This window comes from Ursus maritimus, unplaced genomic scaffold, assembly GCF_017311325.1.
Source record: "Ursus maritimus isolate PB19 unplaced genomic scaffold, ASM1731132v1 scaffold_3, whole genome shotgun sequence".
Taxonomy (NCBI): Eukaryota; Metazoa; Chordata; class Mammalia; order Carnivora; family Ursidae; genus Ursus; species Ursus maritimus.
Window position 1 is genome coordinate 31,904,296 of NW_024425563.1, and position 27,303 is coordinate 31,931,598.

General features: G+C 37.6%; 1 protein-coding gene across 1 annotated transcript in view; it reads right to left on the minus strand.

Annotated features, from left to right (window-relative positions):
• The window catches only part of CFTR (CF transmembrane conductance regulator), a gene marked incomplete at its 5' end in the record, with an annotated part of 136,113 nt that extends 125,078 nt beyond the window's left edge, over window positions 1-11,035 (minus strand). The window contains 2 exons of the mRNA XM_008705799.1: window positions 7,192-7,300; window positions 10,893-11,035. Coding sequence (XP_008704021.1) covers window positions 7,192-7,300; window positions 10,893-11,035 — 252 coding nt within the window. The remainder of the gene's footprint in view (window positions 1-7,191; window positions 7,301-10,892) is intronic.
• Between the last annotated feature and the right edge of the window lie 16,268 nt (window positions 11,036-27,303).

The following is a 27,303-nucleotide window of genomic DNA, read 5'->3' on the forward strand; positions in this document are numbered from 1 at the left end:
TAGCCATCAAGGAAATTCAAATCAAAACCACACTGAGATACCACCTTACGCCAGTTAGAATGGCAAAAATAGACAAGGCAAGAAACAACAATTGTTGGAGAGGATGTGGAGAAAGGGGATCCCTCCTACATTGTTGGTGGGAATGCAAGTTGGTACAGCCACTCTGGAAAACAGTGTGGAGGTCCCTTAAAAAGTTAAAAATTGAGCTACCCTATGACCCAGCCATTGCACTACTGGGTATTTACCCCAAAGATACAGACGTAGTGAAGAGAAGGGCCATATGCACCCCAATGTTCATAGCAGCAATGTCCACAATAGCTAAATTGTGGAAGGAGCCGAGATGCCCTTCAACAGATGACTGGATTAAGAAGTTGTGGTCCATATATACAATGGAATATTAGTCAGCTATCAGAAAGAACGAGTTCTCAACATTTGCTACAACATGGACAGCACTGGAGGAGATAATGCTAAGTGAAATAAGTCAAGCAGAGAAAGACAACTATCATATGATTTCTCTCATCTATGGAACATAAGAACTAGGATGATCGGTAGGGGAAGAAAGGGATAAAGAAAGGGGGGGTAATCAGAAGGGGGAATGAAACATGAGAGACTATGGACTATGAGAAACAAACTGAGGACTTCAGAGGGGAGGGGGGTGGGGGAATGGGATAGACCGGTGATGGGTGGTAAGGAGGGCACGTATTGCATGGTGCACTGGGTGTTATACACAACTAATGAATCATCGAGCCTTACATCGGAAACCGGGGATGTACTGTATGGTGACTAACATAATATAATAAAAAATCATTTAAAAAAATAATAATAAAATAAAATAAAATACTAACTTTAATCTCTGAAGTAAGGCTTAGAATCTAGCTACCATTTTTAAATATTAGCAAAACATATTCCTGTGCCCTATAAAAATCAAATGGGTGCTTTAAGATTGCTTATAACATTTAGAGGGAAATGCAAATGATATGAGTATTTGTGCAGGTAGGTAGATACTCTATTTTAAGATATAGTAATAGCTATCATTTATGAAGCACTTGCTAAGTACCAGGATCTATTCAAGTGTGAATAACTTGGCTAGTGTCACATAGTACTAAGTAGCTTTACTACTAGGCTTTGAACCAAACATTTGACTCCAAAGCCTTCCTCTTATTCATAACCATAAATTGAAATGGAAAAGTTATAACATGACCTGTTTCTCTCTCAAGTGACCATCAGTGCAAGGATTATGATTAGTTCAACATCAACTCTGCAAATCATGTTATAAGTTTAGGTTACTGTGATTTAAGACAAATGCCCCCTCTCTAGGACCCACAGCATGGACACATAATTTAAAAGGTTGAAGAGATCATAGAGATTTATACTTTATTACAGCCCCTTTCACCATATACTCAAGGAAACTGAGATCCAGGCAAGTTCTTTGATTTGTCCCAAGATCATAAAACAAGCTTGTGGCAACAACGCATGAGCATGCCCCAGGGGAGTTAAGGAAAAAAAAAAAAAATCCCACTTTTGAAAAAAAATATACACACTTGAGTGCATCACATATAATTTAATTTATTTCACCATATCTTATTCATTAGTCACTACTGGATACTGGTTAGCTATAAGAGCTAAAAATATACCATATTCCTACTAGGAATGGGAAGCCTGGATGCCCTCATATCCAGTGGAAGTTTTTAAAAATATGATCACAAACAATACCTAATTTACAAATCAATTTTGTTCCAAAATTCCACATGAAAGAACAGGAGATACATTTTGTCTCAGATACAGTATTCTACTGGACATGGTACTGGATTCCCAGGTTAGCCTTCAAGGCAGGGTGCCTTGGTGGCACAGTTGGTTAAGCCTCCAACTCTTGATTTCGGCTCAGGTCCTGATCTCAGTGTCATGAGGTTGAGCCCCATGTCAGGCTCCATGCTAAGCATGGAGTCTGCTTGAGATTCTTTCTCCCTCTCCCTTTGCCCCTCCCACTTCTGTTATCTCTCTCTCCCTCTCAAATAAATAAATCTTTTTTTAAAAAAGTACATATACTGCTAGGGGCACCTGGGTGGCTCAGTGGATTAAGCATCTGACTCTTGACTTTGGCTCAGATCATGATCTCAAGATTATGAGATCGAGCCCTGTGTCAGGCTCTCTGCTCAGTGGGGAATCTGCTTGAGATTCTTGGATTCTCTCCCTCTTCTCCTCCCCACCATGTTTGTTTGCTCGCTCACTCTCTCTCCCTCTCTCTCAAATAATACATAAATCTTTTTTTAAAAAGTACATGTACTGCTAAATGCTCTTAGAGCACTGTTCTGTTCAAATAGTATTCAAATAATATGGTACATAAAAACCCAACCAACCTGTATAACAAAGTTTCTACAGAAAAAGATGTAACATCTCTCCCTACTGCAATCTTGGAAGAGAAACAGAGTCCCTCTTAGCCATATCTTTACCCTCTTCATGCACTTGACTTCTGCCTCTCTCCAGTGGACTCCAGTGGAGTCTCTCTAGTAGTCTGGAGGGGTGCCAGAGGAAGACATGGAAAGTTAACACTAGTTACATTGGACTTTCCAATAGATCTTTAGCTACATTTTAATCTTGGTGGGATTCCCCCCATCACTTCTACTCAGGGGCTCCTCAGCCCCAATGAATCTACCTACTTCTCTTTTCACAACTATTCCTTCTTCCTAGGCTTTCTCTTCTCCCACAACCCTGCAAAACCTTCACCTCAGAGCTTTTAGAAATGCAGAATTTTAGGGTCTCACCAAAAACCTCCTAAATCAGAATCTGCATCTTAGCTAGATCCCTGGGTCACTGGTATGCATACTAAAGTTTGAGAAACATTGCTCTTCTGTCATTAAGGTTCATATTCATTTTTATATGTTTTTAAATTTTTCCATATTATCATTAAGAAAAAAATCAAACTAAAAAGTTCTCTCGATGTGGGCCACCCAACCCCTCCCCTTAGATTCTAGCAAAAGTGAGATGCATGCAGTGATAATGGTGCTTGTCTACCTGAATCAGAATCACTTGGGGACTTTGATGAGGATACTAGTATCCCAGGGCCCATTCCAAACCAATTAGATCACATTATCTGGGGTGGGGCTACTGGATACTTTAAAGAGTGATACAAAAATTCTTTATATTTCAAAGAAATCTAAACCCCAAGAACATCCAACTCCTCTTGTCCCAGGAACTGAGGAAGGTGTAGACTGCCTTCATTCAGGTAGAGAGCACAGGAAAGTGTGTTTTAGAGATGGGGGTTCTAGTAGGGAGTAGAAATAGCATATAGAGCAAGTTTAGGGAATACAGCATGCAAGTCACTGCTGGGTTTAGAGAGGGAGCTACATATGGGGAGAGGTAGGGATGGGAAGGAAGATGAAAAAGGGGACCTACCTAACAAGCATCTAGAAGATTTGCTGGAGAAAGCTGTCCCTTCGGTAGCCAATCTTATGAAAGGAACATACATAGGTCAAAGCCTAAGCCAGGGACTGTCTGTGCGCAGAATTCCCCAAAACACTCTCCTTTCCTTAGCAGTAGGCTTGTATTCAAGTCCCTCCCTACTCAATGTCTTTGGCAAAACATAAGGGACAAACATCTTCTGCAATACAGACCACGAGACCTGAGAACTCCAGCAACATCAGTACTAGGACTTCTACTTTATGTCCTTAACCTTTTTGGAGTTGAATGAATAAAAGGAGTTCCACCGAAGTTGCACTGACACGCATCTCACCTTGATAATGGAAATACGCCCAGAGCTGCCTAGGACTCAAGAAGGGATAACCATATTCTCTCAGTAATCTGCTTACAGAACTCCCTCCACCTGGCTTGCCTCTCACTATCCTTAATTGACTCTCATGCTCAGCTTTTCAACAGCCAGTTTCTCGTCTATGTTAGGAGTCTTAAATGTGAAAGATAATGGTGTATCTGGCTGCTAAGTCAGATGAAGAAAAAACAAGTACATAGCTAACGAAGAGAAGCCATAGATAATATGATTTAAAATTATATCAACTCTTGCAGAGAGACAAGCTCCTTTATGATGGCATTTCCTTTTTTTCTTAACCTTTCATAATCAAAAGCAAATTTCATAGTACTTTTTCTATCCGTCTTGAAACCAACCAAATACTCTTTACATCACAATTATCCTTATTCAGACGGACTAAGGAAGTACAGGGCATTTTGAAAGTATGTTCACACTTTACCAAGAGTAGTGTTACAGCAATTTCAAGAACCCTCGTTCATTTCACGGACTTTAACAATTACCAAGCTGATACATGCAGAGGAAAAAAGGAATACCCCAAAAGAATTCCACCAATACTAAGGCACTGGTATAAGTTATTTAAAAAGACAGAGGTCTTATAAGAATGGCTACATTTTCTCCCCTCTTTTCTCTGGGAAGTGACAAAGTGTATGGAGTCCTGAGATCAGGCACCCTGAAAAGCTGCATTCGTCATATTGACCACACGGTTATCTAAATTCTTTAAGACTTTAAGTGACCAACATTTTCACTACTCAAAACTTCACAATATCAGTGAGGCCTTTTCTCTGTGACAAGGGTGAGAAACCTCCAGCCTCAACACACATATACCGTGACCAATGTAAATTTTCCACTCCGTGCCTTCCCACCACACTTGTTTCAGCTGCTTTTCCCATCCACCCTTCTTCTCACCAATATTCTGTCGGTTATCAATAGCTGTGAGCTGGCAGAAGTAAACTCTGCCCTTCAAATGTGCGGATGGTTCCAGACCTGCAGCCCAGGGCTCAGGTTAGCTAGAGACCACATCCTCCCTCTCTCCCACCCATGGGAAAGCCTTTCAGATTCCTTCTGCCGGGATAGGTTTAAGACTTGAGAAGTTTAAGAATAAGTCCTTCTCCACACCCACTCCATTCTTCCACCCCTTAATTTTGTTTATAAGTTTGACCCTAGCACTACTGGCCCTTGGGTGGATTTCACACAGTTCCTTCTGGAGTATAAGCAAGGGAGAAGATTCTCTTTGGTCCCCCTACCCTGCTTCTTACTGTGAACTTTCTGCAGATTTGCCCCTGAGGTGACCCTGGAAGAATCCTCGTCTTGTCAGCTTCTGTTAACCTGGGTCTCCTGAGAAGATGCAAAGAAACTCAGCAGGCCCACGACTGGTTACTAGAGACACCATTCTGTTGAGTAACTCAATACAATCATTACAAATATAATGATATGGCAATTATAATCTGCTATTGCAGAAGGGTCATAGACTTTGAAGCTAAAGAGACCGATCACTCAAATGTACCATATGTGTGACTCTGGAAGTTTCATAATTTCCCTGAGTTCAATTTCTTTTTCTGTATATTAGAGATAATAACATCTGTCCCATGAAGTTACTAGAAGAATTAAATAAAACAATCTGCATAAAGGGCTTAATGCTGAACCTGGAATAGATTAGGTACAATAAACATTAAACTCAATAAATACTAAACTTTCGGTTGTGGTTTTGTACACACAAACGAAAAAAATTGATAAATATGCTCATGTATCATCTTAACTTTCACAGTTCGGTGAGTGCTTTTGTTTGCATGAAACTTTGATGCTGCTGGATAAATTATTTCAGAAGCTAGGGCATAAAAGGTGCTTGATCGTGAGGCCTCTCTTCCTGCTTCTCCTCACTAATGCTTATGTTAATCAATGGAAGCAGAATGTGATGGAGACCATGACTGAGGAGAACTGTCAGTCCCACCACAGTCTCAGTCATGACAGAACAATTGTTGGGAGTGTGATTCACTTCAATCCAACAATAACTTATTGAGAATGTTACATTCTTATGTATGACCAGAGTGAATTGTACTTCTATACACTGACTCAAATGTATGCACTGTAATCATTAAACATCCAACAAAGGATTCTTTTAATTAAGTCAAATAGAGCCAGATGCTATGGATAAAATTGCTTCCCAAGGTTCTCAGTGCTCTCACTGAGAAAAATCACCTCAAGACATCTTAAAAGATAATTAATTCTTGAGCTGCCTTACTCACATTTACAAACAAAATATTTCACCCCCATACTGTTGCAGGTTTCTGTAGGAACAGAGAGGCAGAAAGATGGATAGACAGGTAGGTAGATAGGTAAATGTGGGTGGGTGTATGGATGGATGGATAGATGGATGGATGGATGGATGGATGGATGGATGACAGATAATTTCAAAAACCAGAAGAATTTTTCCAGGTGATTTTCAAGAGCATTACAAAATATTCTGGACCTAAATGTGATCATCTTTGTCAAGATAAATTTTTATATGACTTTTTTTCTTAGTATGTACAAACTACAATTTCTTAAAAACATGCAACTTGAATGGCATCTTTTGGGGAGACACTATGGCACTGCCAATTCTCCAATGCATGAAGACCAATATGAATACGTGTGAATCCAGATGGTACTTATACAAAAGCAAATATTGTACACAGCCTTTACTGAAAGACTAAATAAGTTTTCAACCCATCATTGCGTTTTATAGGTCACAACCAAGGATATGAAATGATGCTCTGGTGATATAAAAAGTAATAGATTCGAGTAACATTTAACAGCAGCTGGGAAACATCACAGTCTGCACTTCAACACCAGAAAGCCTGGGGCTTTCAGGCACCGAGCTCTCTTCTCAATGATGGAGATGTAGGAAACTGAAAAAATATATCGCAACAGTACCTTGCTGCCAAATTTTAAATTTTTGCTATTTTTCCTTGAAACTCAGTACGCAGATATGATTTCAAAATATTACAGATAGTCATACAGATAATTGGCTAAACTTGACCTCATTCTTCTCGACATTGTATCTTGAAATTCTACTGTCAAATACAGAAATATAAAAGCACCAGTAATCTCATATACTAGTAAGATAACATGATTTGGGATCATAACAGAAAATAAACCTCTTCAAAGAAATTTATTTTACTGAACCTATTATTTATTTATTTATTTATTTATTTATTTATTTATGAACCCACTTTAAATTGTAGATTGCTACCTGCATTCCAGGACACCTTAGTACTTTTTACTTGTCTCTACAGAGTTTTAGTGGTTTCTTTGTATTCGGAGTTGAATTAGTCCTTTTATCTGAACACGAGATTACCCTGGTCATAAAAATGAATATAATTACTTTAGATTAATAAAATAATAATAATGAATATACTTATTATCCATAATAAATTTACGAATGAGATCCTTACCCCTAAATATAATAAGATTCCATAGAACATAAATCTCCAGAAAAAGCATCGCCGAAGGGCATTAATGAGTTTGGGGTTTTTCTTTGATGCCAGCTCTCTGTCCCATTCTCTGCAAAAGAATAAAAAGAGGGACCAATAAGTTGCATGCACAAATATTTGAGTTGTTCTATTTCCCTTAACGTAGTTTTATTCTCACAAAGACATCCAAGGAGATTAACCCAAGTGACTGAAGAGATAAAAAACCTTGTGGAGACCTTCCAACACCAACACTCCGTCAGATATTTGGCAGAATTTGATGCTTCACCATATATCAATTTTCAGGGATTTGACGACATGACAAGGTCAGATTTTATGTATGAAAGGAAGGTTCTGGGCTTCTTAAAAGCAATGCAAGAGGTGGACAAATAAAGTATAACTCTTATGAGTATACATTACTGTGTTTGGGACAAAGTGAAAAATAAACAAAAATTTAACTTTCTTCCCCCTTCACCTTTTGATCTTTATTAGTTTAGAACTGTAGATTTTACAAAATTTAACTGTCAAAAAAAAAAAAAAACCAACATAAAGTCAGGTGGATTTTTCTGTTATTTAACTTTAGAAAAACTTGTCTAAATGGCTGTTTTTAAATGTAGGGGTATGAAACAAATACTATCAAACTTCATTTTCAACTATTAAAGTCATTTATTAGAATAAAAGTCTTTGGAAAATTAGAACAGAATCAAATTCTATATTTTCTGGTAGGAAAAGAGACCACATAGTCTGAAAGAATGGTGATATCCAATAAGTTTTCCATTAAAAACTGTAAGTTCATCAATGGATTATATTTACATTATAGCCACTTCTATCTGTTAATGAAAGCCCTTTCTCTTCATTACTAAACCATACAGAGATGAAAAGTTTCACAGGCAAGAACTAGGTAAAGGTTTTGCATTTCATTAAGAGGTATGTCCATTACTATTCATCTGTGATTATTAGAGGTTGTTTTAAATTACCCCAAAGAAAGAACACACAACTGAGATGTGAGGGCAAACTTGGCAGTCTCTGTGCATGGACCCTGGCTGCCCCAAGAAGCTTACTATCTACAATGCCTAATTACCATATTCCATCTATCCACCTCTCCACTCGTTCACTCAGGCCTTGCTCCCATCCATATCATTCAGTGACTCACAACAGGGTAAGAAACTAAACCTGGAGGCAGATTCAGCCTCTCTTTCAAAGGAAGAATGAGTCAGATGAGAAAGTCAGGAAAGAGAGGTGGTATGTAGACCAAAGAAATGGTTTCAAGGTGGGAAGAAGTGGTCCACATGAAGTCATGTAGGAAGAGACCATTTTATTTGACATTAAGAGATCTCTGATGACCCTGGTCAATGTCATTTTAGCAACATGGTAGACATGGAAACCATATTTCAGGGAGCTGAAGTGTAAAGGAAAGGTGAAGAAGTGGAGAGATCAGGAGAGCAGAGAAATAATAGCTATGAAAGAAGTGGGAAAAAAAAAGAATGGGGGAGCAACCTGAGGGAAAAGCAAAGTGGGAGAATTTCTTTTAATGGGTGGGATTTGAACAATGAAAGAAAGAGTGAGCAGGGAAGAGGAGGTGGTGTGGTTTCAGCAGCACTATAACAGACCCAGTAAGAATCCCAAACACGAAGTTAACTCACAAAGGAAGAAGCTCTATACTTATCAGTTTTGTAGCTTCTCATGGAACAAATGTGAGTGTGCACGGAGGAGTGATGTAAAGGGTTCAACACTGCAAACTGAGCCAGATGGGCCAGTGTGCCTCAACTACGTGGTAACCACCAAGGACCTTTGTCACAAGGCAGTTATGAAATGTGAGGCCAGGGCCACTTCCCAAGGATGCAGAGGTACAAAGTACTATAAATGGTGTGTCAGTCTTCCAAAATGTTTCAATAAATTCTAAATAACAACTTTAATTTTTTAATTTATTTTATTTTTTATTTCTTTTTTTTATAATAAAAAAATAATTTTTTAAATGCATAGGGTGAAAAGAGATACAAAGTAAAGACAAAAGTAAGAAAGACAAAATGTATAGACTTATGCTGGCACAGAGTTGTTGAATTGAAAAAAATAGGTATATTTTTAATTGAACTGATATGGGAGATATAATAAAAACAGGAGAAAAAAATCTTAGGCCAGATAATCCTACAAATTCAGGTGTCTTCTACTTGGCCATAAATAAAAATTTATCTGGAGTATACAGTCTTTTGTTAACCTAGCCCTTCTCTGATTAATCTTTCCCGTGGCATCTGTTCAGAACTTAGGTATTCAATATCCACTGTTTTATTGTGAACTTGCTGATATACCTACAATGTATTATATTTATATATTTTATCTCTGCAACAATATTACAGATTTTTACATAATGCTAGTCATTTCACCTTCACTTATCATTCATTCAACAAATATTTATTGAGCAGCTACTATAGGCCAGACCCTATTCTAGGCACTGGGGGATACATCATAAATAAACCAAACCAAACCAGCCAAAATATCCTTGCTTTCATGGCATTTCCATGCAGTAAGTGCTCAATAATACGAACTGGTCCTTGATCTTGGTAATATGAATCTATTATTCTCACTAGCCAAATTCTTTTAATCAAGAAAATTAAGACTGAATATCTTACTTTGCCTTGAAAATATTTTTTAAAGGGAAATGAGTTTAAGGGAAATAAGGTCAACAAATTACAAGGCTCAACTTTTTTTTATTTTGGAGCAATCATTTAGTAGCTACTTTTTCTTTTTCTTTTGTTCCTTTGTTTTTCCTTTGGTCTATGGAGTGAGTGTGCGACCCCAGAATCTCTGGGATTTTTCACATTTGGCCAAGGAAGAAGGGCTCTTTCCTCTGTGGTTTGTAAAGAAATGAGCAGGGTTCTAAGGACCCACTGCTTGGAGGAATGTGGTCTGAGAGAGTAAAACCAGCACAAGCAGAGGCCACCAAGTGGCATCGGAGTCCCTGGTTCCACTGAGTCTCTAAGGCCAGTTCTCTGCCAAGGCCCCTTCACACAGGAGCCAACAATTTACTTAAGCTAGTTAATTGGGTTTCTGTCACTGGTAATCAAAAGGGTTCTAACCAATACTCTTAGAAAAGGGAACTCTGAGAACTTGTCTGCAATGGGAAGTGCAGATCTGTGTTAGAATCATGTGATTCCATTTTAGCTGGAAAATTTCATCATCTCTCTGAGTCTCAGTTTGCTGTCTGCAAGATGGAGGTAACAATGCTTTCCTCCAAGAGCTGAGAGGAGGTACTATACCTAGCATTCAATATGTACTCAAAAATATGAAATATTTATATTTTTTAATATCCAGTAGCCATTACCTTAAGATTTCCAAGTATGTACATTCGTAGTCACATATTAAGATTTTGGAGGCAAATATACACAATTTGCTTCATAAAGATGCTACTTCAGTCTTCACAAAATCCACTTACTGTACTTTAAAGACAGGGAACGTCTTATTTTCCAGAAAAAAGTCATTTATCAAGAAAATGGTTAATCTTTCAACCTTTCATTGTTTAATTTTTAATTGGTCAAGACTTCAGCAAGAAAATAAGATGTTCCTATTTTAAAGACGCCATTTTAAGAATTAAGCCATCTAATAAGTTAGTCCTCCATCACCTAGAGTATTAATAATATTAATAATATTAATTCCTCCTTTCAACTAATGAACAATGTGCATGAACATACCTTTCCAATTTTTCAGACAGATTGTCAGCAGAATCAGCAGAAGGGATTTGGTATATGTCTGATAATTCCAGGCGCTGTCTATACCCTTTTGACAAAATTGGTCCGGTCCAGCTAAAACAAAGATAAGGGACAGATGTAAATATTCACTTGACTTGGTCTCCAATATAGACTTGGAATCTGATACTGTTTAAAATCTTCTGTCAGATGGGAAATGGTGGGTGCATAAATATGAGAATAAAATAATCCAACTTATAAAATACCAGTACTTCATATCTTATATCTGTATAAAACACCAAAACCTCTGAGCTAATGTGACTGAGAGAAAGGATCAGGAATGATAATAGAATCCTTTCCAGAGGAAAAAAACAAGTCACTACACATTCTATATTAAAAGTACTCTTTAAAAAAAAAAAAAAAAGGCAAAAAAACTGCCCTAGGAGCTCCTGGGTGACTCAGTTGGTTAAACATCCAACTCCTGGTTTGGGCTCAGGACTGATCTCATGGTCATGAGATTGAGCCCCGCATCGGGCTCTGTGCTCAGCACTGAGCTGGCCTGACTTTCCCTCTCCCTCTCCCTTTGCCCCTTCCCCCTGCTCTCTCTCTCTGTGTCAAATAAATCTTAAAAAAAAAAAAAAAAGCTGCCCTAAACAATGAAATACTAGGCGTTTATAAGCGCTGAAGCCCAGTCTCTACCACTTTAAATATAAAATGATCTATGAATGATAAGATAGACCCTCAATCAATACCCCTATACAAGGTTGTTCTTGTAGTACATGGTCCTCAGCAAGAAGCTATTTGTTGAATGAACTAATTATAGCTGAAGGATTAATGAATAGTTTGTATTAATTTGTTCACCTAATTATCACTTCTGAATCATTACTTGAGGGTGGGGATCATAGTTCTACATTTTGACTCCTCAATTCACAGCAGTTACACACATCTGCCCGTTACACATCTAATAAAGAACAATTTATGATGGACACTAGTGAAGCTAGTATGATCAATAATTAGACAGGATACCCCAGGTCTTTTCTTTTCTTTCAGTTATTTTCAAGTATATTGTTTCTAACTAGTATGGATAAGACAAAATAATCTTCATAGAGATAAGAGCCTAGACACAGGAAGACCAAAAGCTGGCAGACTACAGGCAGTGGGGTGGTATGCAGGCAAATCTTTAACCAGCCCTTTCCTGGGTGGGGGGGGGTGACTTAAGTCATTTGCCAATTTCTGTGGTGTAAATACTCCCACTGTGACCAATTTCAAGCTACCAAATGTGAAGTTACTGAACACAGAGTTGGGAAGATACACGGCTGCATATTATAACATAGTATATTTACCTTTCAGCTATAATGAAGGTAAATAAGCTCAACAGCAGAGATAATAGTAAAATGTCAAATTAGGTAGTGACAACTTTTGAGTTTTTATTATCTTTGTTTTAATATAATTATACGTTTATATCATTTAATTTTTAATACTAGTTGTACTTAACAACGAGCTCACAAGCTTCCTGAAAATTTAACAATCTGCTTAGCCAGAAAGGGCCAACTGCAGAAGATCGCTGACTGCCAGATGATTGAAAGACTTGAGACAAGGGTAATGGCATTGAAGACAAAAAGGAAGGGATCTACAGAAGGCCTAGGAAAATGTACTCCATCTATTAACAAACACTGCATGTTCAGTATGTTTGAAATTATTAAAATATGATACCAAATTTACAAATAAACAGAATTTTACTATCTGTAAATTCCAAATACCATAAGACATTTGCAGGAAATTAAAAAAATCTTTTCATCTCTTTAAAAAATATATAAACATACATCTTTTAGTCCATATCTAAGATCTGATGATCATTCCCATGAATGAGTCTCAACCTCATTTTAAAGTAATACAATTTGTTGGCTGCCTCTATACAAACCTTCCTGTGTAATTTGTGCCCATTTTAAAACATATATTACACCTTGATATCAAGGTTTGATTATCAAGCCCAGAATCATCAAACCAAACATATTCAGTAGTATTAAAACTCAAGTTAGCCCTTCACAATTATTAATAAAAGTTAATGTTTCCTGATAGGCTTACCACAATAAAACCATATTTGTATCCTGAAATAGAAACCTGGCTTAAAGTGAATTATGAGAACTAAAATCAGTTGACCTTAGGCTGCCTAGTAATCACTAGACTTACCCTACAGAGAAAACAATATTCTGTTAAGTTAAACTGATAACATTGTATGAAATTTCTGCTCCAATGAGTTCTCCATGCCTGCCTCAAGCCTATCTTAGAAATGCAAAAACAAAGACAAAACAAAAAATTCCTCAGATATCTACACTTAGACACTTAATGAAATATTAGTTAATGTAAAACTCCAGCCGCCACTCCTTTTGAATAATCCTGAGGAGGTTAAACATACTTAGATAGAATTTAGGAATGCCTGGTCAGGATTTCTACTTCCATATTCCTTTCATTTGGAATCAATGATCATCAGGTGGTTCATAAAGCAAAGCGGGTACGCCTGGAATTACCCAACGCAATAAACCCTGTTCCTTCTTCCCTTTGAATTTGCTCCCACCATCTCTTCCTCTCATCTCTAATTAACTTTATCCTTCTTCATTCATAACCAGTCACTATATAGTGGCAATGGACTTTAAAAAATGGTCTTAGAAATTCTGAGTTTCCAAAGGTCCTAGTATCCCAGATAAACTGTTCTATTCATATAACTATACAAGGCTTCAGATTTCATTGAGGAAAGATGCTATCACTTCATTTTTTAAACACACACACAGAAGAAATTGTTTTTTAATTAATTTCATTTCTTAGGACAATACTTCCAACTTTTGCATAGAGTGACTTGTAATTTCTTATAATGAAAATAATTTTTCAATCATAGCCACTATTAAAGCCTTGATTTTCACAAAACCTATTGCCCTAAAACCACATAATTAGAGCCTATAATCATTTTTCCATTTGACATTGGCTTTTATTAATCCAACAGAGACATCTGACATTTTCATGTGCTAGAATTTAAGATGAAGGTCAGGTGTTAGACCTTTTCAGTTCAAAATGATTTTGTCTGTATAAAACAATCATGCTTCCACAGTATTTCACTTTACATTTCCTTTAACTGGCCAAATGAAATAAAAGAGCAAATTCAACAAGTACTAGTTGCACAACTCTTCTCCCAAATACTGACAAATTGATACACTCAAAGACTAATAGTCTTTTTCCTTTTTGCATGAAATAATTAATACTTGAGGAACCAAGTAGAAATTAAACTATTTTGTGTAGACAAATATAAATACACCTGAGGTTTTCTCATCATCCAATTTATTTACCATCAGTTTGAACTAGCCCAAATAATCTGAACAGTCCTAACAGAAGGAAATGTTGAAGTTCAACGCAGAGGAAAGATGGGGAATCACCTAACACACTGTAATAATAAATCTCAAATTTCTGCACATAGTGCTGTCATTTTGCTTTGGGTTTTTTTTTTGGGGGGGGGGTTGCTTCTTGTTTTGATAAATGGCTATGATGGGAAGGATTGATTTGAGACCAGAAGTCATTCTCATCTTTATAAGGATTTAAAGAAAAAAAGTCATAGAAATAATTCTTCAAATGTCACAGTTGTTTTTATCAACTTAGATTCAATATTATCTCATAGTCAGATGTATTTTTCTCAGTGAATTTCAGTGAAAATAACACTTGAGACAGTAGTGGTACCTGGCTCTAAAAGTCCTGTGTAAATCTTGCAGGCTTCAAGGGTGTACCCCAAAGTCATAGCTGTGGGGTGAGGGGCAGGTCAGGGAGTTCTCCTTCTCTGATTCCAGACGTGTTTAAACAGTATTTGCTGTTCACCCATAAAATGGTGAATTTATAAGTAATACCCACTTGAGTCAGCTCAAAAACCTTTGGAAAGAACATGCTAAAATCAGCCATTTTTGTGTTTGAGAGTTAATTATTCATGAGGGTCTTATTTTACCAAGAGAACTGTGGAAGTTCTTCTTCTTTCTCCAGATGAGTGAACAGCACAGTAAATGTAGTCAATGAATTTTAGACAATCTGGAAAGATAATTAATTGCTGCTTAAAAAAGACAACGAGCTAATTCTGAAAAATTGGACTTCTGGAAGTCCAGAATTTACAGCCATACAGGCCTCTTAATATAAATTAATTTAACCTCATGCCTAAGGAATCCAAACATTAAATAGAAAATCTATCTGCCCATTTTATAAGATGCTTCTAAATGTAAGTGTATTAGGAATGTATGCATATTAAAAAAATGTCTGAAAAGATATTTTCTTTTTTACTTATCTATATTCTCCAATGTTTAACTATGAGCAGGTCTAACTTTGGAAATAAGGCAGAAGTTCTTTTTAATTAAAGAAGGAACACACAGTTATAATCCATTACTTGTTATGGCTATCCAACATAAACTTTCTAGTCAAATGTGTTTTTTTTTAAAAAAAGATTTTTGTTTATTTGAGAAAGAGAGAGAGAGCAAGCACAAGCAGGGGGAGAGGCAGAGGGAGAAGCAGATGCCCCACTGAGCAGGCAGCTGGACAGCAGGGCTCCATCCCAGGACCCTGGGAATCACAACCTGAGCTGAAGGCAGACACAACCAACGAGCCATTTGGGCACCCCTCTAGTCAAATGTGTTCTAACTCCATGATTCTTACATAATGTTCACTATCAGTGCTGATTTCCCACAAAATTATTTTTTTCCCCTGATATGGTTGTCTGAGGTATGATTTCATCATGAAGACTACAAAATGCCAGTCACCTGACTCTTACTATAAATCTGTTACTGAAAAAACTGAATTAGTGATTTTAAGAAGAAAAGACAACTCCAGGCTCCAACACTGTCTCTATCATTTTCCAGTCATTTGACCTTGGAAAGTGCTCTGGATCTCTCAGCTGCAGGTCCTGATGGAAAGAACAACTACCATGACTACTTTACCTGATTTTCACAGGGGCCAAATTCAATTGTTGTCTATAAAGCAGTACAAATGTACCTTATTACATGCTTCTTCATGTAAGAAATTGCTTGGCTTCAGTTTAATTTACTGAGTGCTAGAGCTTATTATTACTGGGAGTATAACAATAGTAATAGCTAACATTAATAGAGTCTTACAACAGCCCTGCAAAATGCTAGGGATTTCACATATATTATTTCATCTGACCCCCACAACAGTTCATAAGTCCTAGTATTATCTCCCTCTTACAGATGAGTAACTGAGCCTAAGGGAGCTTAAATAATTTGCCCACCAAAGAGTTAGAATTAAAAAATAAGACTGTGATGCCAAAGCCTACACTTCTATCAAATGTGCCATATTAGGACCAATTAAAAAAAAAAAAACCAAAACCAGCATACACTTAGATATAACTCCAAAAGCACAAGCAACAGTAGAAAAAAATTAATGATATCATAAAAATTAAACACTTTTATGTTTCAAAGGAGACTGTCAAGAAAGTAGAAACATAATCCAAAGAATGGGAGAAAATTTTTGCAAATCATCTATCTGATAAAAAAGAGTTTTATCCTTAGTATTTAGGGACACTTATAACTCAATAATAAAAAGACAACTCAATTTAGTCAGGGGAAAAGGATATGAATAGATATTTCTCCAAAAAAAGATATACAAAAGCAAATGAAAGGATTCTCAAGCTCATTAGCCATTAGGGAAATATAAATCAAAACCACAATGAGATACCACCTCACACCCTTTGGATGGCTATCATAAGAAAAACAGGTAATAGGGGCACCTGGGTGGCTCAGATGGTTAAGTGCCTGCCTTCAGCTCGGGTCATGATCCCAGGGTCCTGGGATCCAGTCCCACATCAGGCTACCTGCTCAGTGGGGAGGCTGTTTCTCCCTTTCCCTCTACTGTGCTCTCTCATTCTGTCAAATAAACAAATAAAATCTTTAAAAAAAAAAAAAAAGAAAGAAAGAAAGACAGGTAATAATAAGTGTCGAAAAAGATGTGGAAAAATTAGAACCTTCATCCCCTGTGGTGGGGATGTAAAATGATGCAGGCACTTTGAGAAAATTGTCTGAAAGTTCCTCAAAATATGAAACATAAAGTTACCCTATGACCCAGCAATTCTACTTGCTGGTACGTCCCCAAGAGAAATGAAAACGTATGTCTGTGCCAAAACCTGTACACAAAGGTTCACAGCAGCGTTTTTTATAATAGGCAAAAAAGTAGAAATAATCCAAATATCTACTGCTGAATGGATAAATGGGTATTTCCACAACTAGAATATTAGTGATTAAAAAAAGCATGCTGTACTGACACATAGTACAGAACGGACGACTCTTGAAAACATCACACGAAGGGGAAGAAGTCAATCACAAAAACTACATGGTTCCACTTGCATGAAATTCATAGAATCGTCAAATCTAGTGAGACAGAAAGCAAATTAGCAGCTGTCTAGGATGGGGTGGAGGATGGGGAATGACTGCTTAGAGGCATAGAGTTTCTTTCCAGAGTGATGAAAGTATTTAAAAAAAAATACTTTTTTAAAGATTTTATTTATTTATTTGAAAGAGAGAGAGAGAGAGAGCACAGATGGAGAAGGAGAGGGAGAAACTGACTCCCCACTGAGCAGAGAGCTCAATGCAGGGCTCGATCCCAGGACCCCAAGACCATGACTTGAGCTGAAGGCAAACAGACGCCTAACCAACTGAGCCACCCAGGCGCACTGAAAGTATTCTAAAATTGACAGAGATAGTTTCACTACCTGCCAAAACCAATGAATTGAATATTTTAAATGGGTAAATGGCTTGGCATGTGAATTATATCTCAATAAAGCTGATATTAAGACAAATAGCATACAGAAATTGACTGTCAGTGTTGATCTTGGAAAGCTTTACCACATTTTATTTTTACCCCTAGAACTCGTGAAAGGCAGATTCTTATTATGGTGACGTTGACACTCTAAGCCCTTTCAAACAGGTTTGCGTGGGTGGCTACTTTGAGTGATTAACACCCTTCCCATGAAAAGATCTAAGGACTGGTGACATGCATCATTAAGTCGTGCAAATTACTTATTTCCTGCCCCCCCCCCCAGAAACAAGGTGCTTCACAGCTGAAACTACTATACTTTTTCTGTAGAAAAAGTGACCATGGTGATAATACCGTAAAGAAACTGAGGAATGAGTACCACTGACGAAAAACCACTTATATCAGCTCGAGCTAATTCACTGGATTTCAGGGACTCAAACAATTGAGACAACAAGCAATGGTACAAAAATTCCCACCCATCTTGAAAGATAGCAGAGAAGAAACAAATCATTGTGATTTATAGCCTATGCCCATGTACTTATGAAAAGCAGCCTCAGAGAGGTATTTCATGATTTTTGTTTGCTTTTTATTCTATCTGGGCATGAAGCCACCAATAAAAGCCACAAAATTTATCATAGCTGGAACAATTGGCTAGAAAGATAGGATGATTAACTGCCTTATAAATTTGCTGCATCCTTTATAAGTTCACTTTTAGGAGCTCCTTACTAAGAAAGACAAGTGACACCATCACTCTCTGATTTCTGGGTTTTATTTCCATTGGCAATAAGAAATATATTTGAAACCAAGAAAATAAGGAAGCGGGGAAATGGATTGGCCTTAAGATTTTACGGTAGAAATGCCACTGGGTTACTGGCTGGCATTTGTAAAAGCTTACAGAGAGAAAATTGTGTGACTGTCAGAAGCTCACCACTCTTACTGTTATTTTAGACAATCACATTCTGGAGAGCAGAGCGGAGGAGCAGTTCCAAGCATGCCCAGTGAGAACTGAGAGGCAAAGAAGGAAAACAAGTTCTCTCTCTTCTTCTTGCTAAGGTAGGAACAAAACCTACTTCACATGAATGATATATTACGGATATCACCCACAGGATATATTGATTTAACTTTACTGGTATTTGTTTTATAACTATCCCATTTACCTGGTATTCCCTCCCTTCTTCTAGAACCCTGAATTCTTTATTGAAGCTCTGTGTGTGTTTGGACACCACAACTAGGACCCAAATTAAACAGTCTCTGATGGATTTTTGAATTTTTTTTTTAAGATTTTATTTATTTGACAGAGAGAGACAGCCAGTGAGAGAGGGAACACAACAGGGGGAGTGGGAGAGGAAGAAGCAGGCCCCCAGCAGAGGAGCCCAATGTGGGGCTCGATCCCAGAACGCCGGGATCACGCCCTGAGCCGAAGGCAGACACCCAACGACTGTGCCACCCAGGCGCCCAGGGTTTTTGCATTCTTGAGCAATAAAATATCCACATCCTTTCCAAGTCCTGGTTTTCATTCTAGAGTTAACTCAACATCTGGAATCAAAGGTACTTGATTTTTCTCTATTCAAGTGTTTCTCACAGTGTGGAGATGATACTCCTCTCCTGGGGACAGTAATCCCGAGAAGCTCTCGGCTGTGGAGTCAGAGCCGCCAGAGGCAAAGCAGAAGCCAACTCTCACGACCTTCAACATCCAAATCACTTAATGATCCCTCACTATGTGTACAACAAATATCACTACTTATTAAATCCTCTCTGAAACATGCTTGCTACTTACTGCCTTGACGAAACTTTTCCCAAAATTAAAAAAAATAATAAAATCAGTGTGATGCCACCCAACATAGTTTATTCAAAGATGTATTTATTTGTTTATTTTGCTTGACAGATAGAATGGTAAAATGGATGTTGGAAGCCACCTTGGAAATGTTCTAAAATAAAGACCATTAAGAACAAATACTGCCTGGGTAACACTGATACGTGCTGCATCAGGAAAACAAAGTTTGACGATTTTTTTAAATTCAGTCATGATAAAGTTGGTCTTGAGGGTTCTGCTTGAAATCATCTAACCAGATAAATGGTCAGTCACATTTTAGGGTTTTTTTCATTTATCTTAACCTTCTCTTCATTTTAATTTATTTATGCTGTCTGCTCTCTCACACTGTTACATTACTGTTACTCGTGATTCCCTCTCAGAATGATTCAAAGAGGAACATGGCCTTGGATTCAGACTTCCCAGCTTCAGATGATTTTCCATCTTCAAATTATATGTGAAATTTGGTTATTGGTGGCATTTTAACCTGTTTTATGCTTCTATTGCTATTATTTCACCCTTGGAAAGCAAACTGCAAATTATAGCATTGAAAGGTAAATTTAGTATCCTGTCTCTTCTCCCTTTGGTGACACATTGCATGACTCAAGATTTAAATTTCAGATCCTGTTCCTAAGGTTGTGGAGCAATGCTAATGCTATTTCTCATTTTCTTGGAGCCTTGATATTACTGGCGGGGGGGGGATGACACTGACAATAAAACTCCTGAGAGGTTCAGGGAGGAGGAGAGGTGGCTGTACCCTCACCCTTGCCCCACTGTGAATCCCAGAAAAAAAAGAGCCTGACAGAGGCAGGGCATGGAGACAGTCAGTGGTTCAAGGATGACCAAGGAAATAGAACTGCACTGTAAGAGCCTTACTTTAAATCCCCTTCACTTAATATTTACATCTTTTATCATATAAGAAACATGTGGGTAAATAAAGGTCCATAAACACCCTAAGTGGCTTTTTCCCCCCAACAGTAAAACACACAATAATAGATGCCTGAATTATTAACTGATCCTAATAAGCAATTTAAGAGTTCAAAATGGTCACCCTTCCCATCAGGTCTTGAAAACACAAATCATAACAGAAATCACAATAGTTTAGTGAAAAATCATTTTATAAGCATTTAGGAATTACTGTGATCTTAAAATGTCATGATCTCTTGCTTCCATACGCACTTTAGGAAAATGAACTTTAAAGGAAATATCGAGCCAGATTCTCTTCCTTTTGAACTCTACAGGAGTTCCCACTGGATGAAACCATTGGTGATAAGGGAGATCAGAATTTTTAAAAGGATTCTCCTAGTCTCATCACCTAGCAGGGCATTTTTTGGTTTTGTACCAATACCAACTAGGTGCTAGCTTACCCTGAAGAAAAACTAATAAATTCCTTGAAATAAAATCTGACCTCTATTTCCAAGAAATCTCAAATGCACTGAAATAGTTTCATATAAATTATGTATGTGTGAGCCTCTCTGCATCCAGGTTAAATTTTCTTCCTGTGTGCTCCATTCTTGCCTATAATTCCTCCACCTGAGCCATAACCACAAACTGTCTATTTACTTGTCTGAAATTCCCCGTCTCTAAACATACTGGACTGTCAGCTCCATGAGGGCAAAGACCTTAGAGATCTTTTCTTTTCCTGCTGTATCCCCAGCACCTATCATACAGTACAGCACATAACTGTCACTCATTTATTTTCAAAATTGTTAAATTAACGTTACCACATTACACTTTGTTTGCTACTTTGTTTTCCTTATAAGACTAACTTCTTGGACAACGTAAGTGTCATATAAATTTGTATATCTCCATTGTCTTCTCCAGTGTTTAGGACAACAAACGGAATAAGTTAATGTGTTAATTAATTCCTCGAAGATGGGATGTTTATAGCCCATCTGAGGACACTGATATGATTGCAAATATGTGTTGTTCAGCCAATACTCCTGTTCAAGTGTATTAAAAGCCAAAAGCAAAGTCAACACATTTTTCAAGTCTATGGTCAATGCAATGCAAATGTCAAAGTGTCTATACCCTCATATAACATACAATTAAATGTTTGGGCTTGCTCAGCGACCATTTTTGAATAACATCTCTGAGTCATAACTTAAAGCCAATAATCTTAAAATTTCTAGCCAAGATTATTTAATTCCCCTCAATAAAAAATTTTCATATTTAACACCCTTCACTACCAAAACATTCTTCCAAACGTCTGAGCTTCATTCTATTTATTCTTAATGGTGATGTACAAAATGTTATAAATGAAAGTAATTCTTCATTCTACTCAAGAGCAAATGGTCCCTTTTATTCTACCCTCCTTGACAATTCCCATGTCATGTCACTTGGCATCTTCTGCATTATCTCCATGTCATTTCTGTACGTTAGAGATGAGATACACATAGCTTTTTAAAAGGTTCATAAACCAGTGCAACTCCGTATATGTATTATACTTTACAGTTTCAAATTGCTTCTATATTTCATTCTGTTTCTGAACACTATTACTATTAGGAATTGAATTGTATTCCCCAAAAAAAGAGATGTTGGAATCTTAACTCTCAATACCTCATCATGTGACCTTATTTGGTGATAGGATCGTTACAGAGGTACTCATGTTAAAATGAGTTCATTTAGAGTGGCCTTAACCCAATACGCCTGCCCTTATTTTTAAAAAAGGAGATTTGGACACAGAGACAGACACACCGAGAGAATGCCATATGAAGATGAGGGCACAGGTCAAAGGGAGGCCTCTTCAAGTCAGAGAATTCAAAGAGTGCCGGCAAATTACCGGAGGCTGGGGGAGAGGCGCAGAACACAGTCCCCTTCACAGCCTCAGAAGAAACCAAACTTGCTGACACCTTGATCTCAGACTTTTTGAATTCAGAACCGTAAGACAATAAATGTCTGTGGCTTAAGCGACCCAGTTTTTCGTGCTTTGTTACAGCAGCAAAGATATTGGCCTCCGAGCACAGAAAATCTCCATGTTACGACAGTGCATGCAGAGGGACAATGGAACAAAGGTGACACTCTGAGGATTTACGATAAGGTTAAAAGCTGGAGATAAAAGCCAATGGCAAAGCACAGGCTACAGATGTGGAATTGGGCAGGGGCATTTGGGGGAATGTGATCCCCATAATTCAGAGAATTCACTGGGCCTAGCTTACAGAAGAGAAGGGTTACTTAGAGGAAAAAGGTATTTTCTTAGAGCCTGGTTGTGAAGATGGATACAAATTAATTATAATAATCATGCTAATGGCAGTCTTTACCATTTATTAAAGAACTACTCTATGTCTGGCTTTACTCGCTGTCATTTAATACATGGACAGTACTTAATTTTATGTGTTAACTTAGAGAGTGTTTTTGGACGAGATTTATATTTAAATCAGCAACTTTGGGTAAAGCAGATTGCCCTCCATAATATGGGTGGGTCCCATACAGTCAGTTGAAGACTTACATATAACAAAAGGCTGGCCTCCCAAAGCAAAAGAGAATTCTCCATTGTACTGCCTTCAGAATAAAATGGGAACATCAGCTCTCCTGGGTCCCCAGCCTGCCAGCCCACCCTGCAGATTTTGCACTTGCTAGCCTTCATAATCATGTGAGCTAATTCTTAGAATAAATCATATGTATACATGTATGTATATCCTATTGGTCTGTTTCTCTGACCTCTATGACCCTGACTAATATACACAGTAAACACTCAATGAATGTTAGATATCCTAATAATGCTGAGTTGTGTTAAATGAGGATAACTGACTGTACTGACAAGCATAATACCATCATCAGAAGATAAGTAAATTGCCCAAGATCACACTGTTAATAAGTCACAAGGATTCCAGCCAGGTTTGTCTCATTCCAAAGTACATACTTCTTCCACTATATATTGCCACCTAGAAGTTGACAGTAAGGATTAGAAACAAAGTAGAATGTGAGACTATTTTCTCAGAGTATAGAGTGGGCGAACTAAGAAACTCAAGGGAAGGTCAAGAACAACAAATATGGGAAGGAAGATCAGCTCAGTGGTTTTCAAACTGTGGGCCCTACCACCTAGTATTCCCTAGAGATACTTCAAGGAGCTCACCAACTTTTGATTTGAGGTGTTAATATTTTTAAGCATGTTTTATTATTTCAAAAATAGGAATTAAAAACACCACACATTCTCATATGTATTATATGAAAATTTTAGCATACTGGATTCATTCAAACATGTTCCTGGACAGTCAGGCTAACTCACTTAGTACCCACTATGAAGGAAAGGTTCCCCTGACATCTCTCTGCACATATTGTAAAATATTATCGTCTGTCATTGGTTATTTCCACACTGCATAGGTGAGCATGTCACTGTGGATACACGTGGGCCAAGCTCAGTGAACAACCCACCGTAGCTCTGGCATTCCTGCTCACACAAGGTCTCATCCCAGCCTAACAGAATTTTGCAATCTCTAGGGAATGTTAACAAGCTACATCAGATATCATCATGGTTTTACAATACTTTATGATGTTTACACAACAATACAGTGACATTGATTCTAAAACTCACCATCAATTTAGTACTAGCCTTTCCAAAAAGAAACACTACATTTTAAAAATACATTTTTTAAAGAAATTTTCAATATTATACACTTACTCATGCAATTACCTACCCCTTTCTCTTTAGTATCATAATTAAAGTTTTCTTCTAAGCCTTCTTCACACTCAGATCAAAAGTATTGTTTTGACTCACTCTTGACTATTCACAGCAATGAACAGGGTCACAGTGACAAGCTGCATTCATAACACATTCACCTGGAGGGCAGGCAGGGCAATTTCGAGGCACAGTGAAGTGCTGAACTTGGGCAATTTCTACTTTAATTACAGAGTCTGGGCTGATAAACTTCACACTAAATCTTAACTGTTTCTTTCAAAACTAGATCACAATGTAATCATTCTCAAGAAATTTCAAGCTAGAAACTAAATTTAAGTTAAAAGTCAACCTTGTGAGGTGTAACCAGTATAAATAATTCAACTGAGGTCACAGGAATATGTACCTTCAATATACTGCTAAGTTTCCATACTATAATTCATTCCTGGGCCTGAGGGCTGACAAGTTTCCTTTGACATCAGTTTTAAGAGGCATCTCGATTTCAGAAACATAACACTGCGGAATAGGTGAACATATAGGACCAAGAAAATAGTGCATAAATGTTATATAATCATTTCAGCCCTTATTTGGGAGCAAGAAATTAACTATATCTTTGTATTTATGGAAGAGTTATTGTCTTATATTATCACTTTTATTTGCATATATTGCCATTCCATGGAAGATTTCATTTGGAAATTGGGATTCACTGATGAAACTATTGTTTTTAAAAAATTGTGAAAACCACTGCAGCAAGGCAAATCCGAGACTTACATATACAAAGAATCAAACAACAAGCCAAGAACCATCTGACAGGTGACTCTGCCTCTTCCTTCCAGTCCCAAGAAACAGAATAAGAGTAAACAGAAAGAAACAGAAGGCAAAAATGATGAATGTCTAGGAATTGGTGATCACAGCAGGACCCCAGTGAGAGTTGGTGGTAGGGAAGGGAACACTGAAGGGACTGAACTGGGATGTAGCTGAGAGCTGAAGTTGGTAATGGGAAGAGTGGATGCAAAATCTTGGCAGAAAGTCTGGAGCAGTAGTTTTGATGAAGTGGAAAATGACAGGAAGGTGGATTTGGAAAACGAAAAAAATGAAGGGTGATGGCTAGTACCCTGATGGAATGAATCAGGGTAAGAAGTGAAGTCTGGTTTTGTACAACTGAGCTGTTTCCGTGTGACAATGGTTGGCTACTGGCATGCTTTTTGGCTGACCACATCTTTCATTCTCCAACAGGACATTTAGAATCTTAAAGATCCCATTAACCTAAGATAAGACAATGCGCCCTTTCCCCCCTCCTCATCCTCTCTTCTTCATCCCCCTGCCCCCAACTCCAAGCAGCTTGTCACATGGACCTAAGTGGGAAGGCATGTTTCTGGCACTTCCAAGAAGAATAGAGTCTAATGCCTTATTTAAATGATATTAATTATAATGCTTGTATCAAAGATAATAAATTTTAGAGACAAGAAAATTAAGAAAATCTATGTAGAATGAAGTGAAATTATAAAATTCACCAACTCCATTCTAGGCTTTTGGATAGTGGGATGTACTGGTTAAGAGAAGAGCTCTGGATTTAGACCAATATAAATATACATCTTGACTTCACAGTAATTAGCTGGGTGACCTTGTATAAACTCTTCATAATCTTTCTAAGCCACGTATTTCTTAGGTGTAGAATCTGTTTGGAATTGAAGAATTCGCCAAGATAATATAGACAATCCCTGGTACATGGAAAGTGCTTAGTAAATATTAGGAGATAGTGGGAGACCAAAGTACAGATTTCAAGAACTACATGAGAGGATATTTTGAATTCTGTGGCATATTAAACTGTATCTATGTTTCTGTTGTTAATTTACTGAAAAAAAATGTCAGTAAATTCAAAATCCTCTTCCCTGGACACTAAGGTTGGGAAGAGGAATGTTGGGAGAGAGAAGGCTCATGGAGCTGGGAGAAGATGGAATCACCTCCATACCCCCCATTTTATGATTATGTAGTGGAAACCCATCATTTTTCCTCAAATCTGTAGTTTTTCAATCTTTTATTAAGGTTGAGAAGCAGTAGTTGGGCCATTTAAACACATTTTCTTAAGACTGACCTAAGGGTTCCCAGATTTTAGTAGACAAAAAGAATCACCTGGAATGCCGAGAAAAATGCGGTTGCCTTCTCCCAGAGATTTTGACTTAGTAAGGATGGACTGGGATCTAGGAGTCTGCATATTTGATGTGATACATATGTCTTAATTTAAATTTACTTGATAATTAATTTTAATTAATAATTCATTTGATAATTAATAGATCAATATTTTTAAAGCAGGTATTTGGCAGACCAATTTGAGAAGTATTTCCCTAAAGCTATACAAATATTATTATGAAGAAGCTCCTAATTTTCAGAGCACATGTATTTACCTAAAGAATTTCTTTATCCTGTTTCTACATTTCCTTTTCAACAGAATAACTAAGCTTTGATCAAATTTCCAGAAGCAGCAGATTTGGTGGCTCATTGTTTTTTCATAACAACTTATACATATCTACTAATCCCAGAATCTGACTCGGTTCTTCAGTAATAGTGGCTAAAGTGACAGAGTGTGACTTGGGAAAGACATGAGTTGTGTTGCTACCCTTAACAGCGGCAAAAGCAACTGAATCAGGGGCACCTGTGTGGCTCAGTTGGTTAAGCCTCCTCTGACTCTTGGCTTTGCTCAGGTCATGATCTCAGGGTTCTGAGACTGAGCTCCACATTGGGCTATGTGCTCAGTGCAGAGTCCGCTTGGGATTCTCTCCCTTTCTCTCTCCCTTCCCCTCTGCTCCTCCCCCCACCACCCGCACCCCCGCAAATGCTCTCTCTAAGAAACAAATATCTTTAAAAAAAAAAAAAATTGAATCAGCAAAGCTTTACATGAGTTCAAAAAGGCTGCCAAATTACTAAGCTAATATCTCAAGGGATCCAAAGACTCTGTTCAAGGATTAAATCTGATATATAGGGGCACCTGGGTGGCTCAGTCAGTTAAGCATCTGCCTTTAGCTCAGGTCCTGATCCCAGGACGCTGGGATCGAGAACTGAACCCCAAGCCCCAAGCCCTGCATGGGGCTCCCTGATGAGCAAGGAGCCTGCTTCTCCCTCTCCCTCTGCTGCTCCCCCTGCTTATGCTCTCTCACTCTCTCTCTTTCAAATAAATAAAATCTTTAAAAAAATTCCAATATACAGTT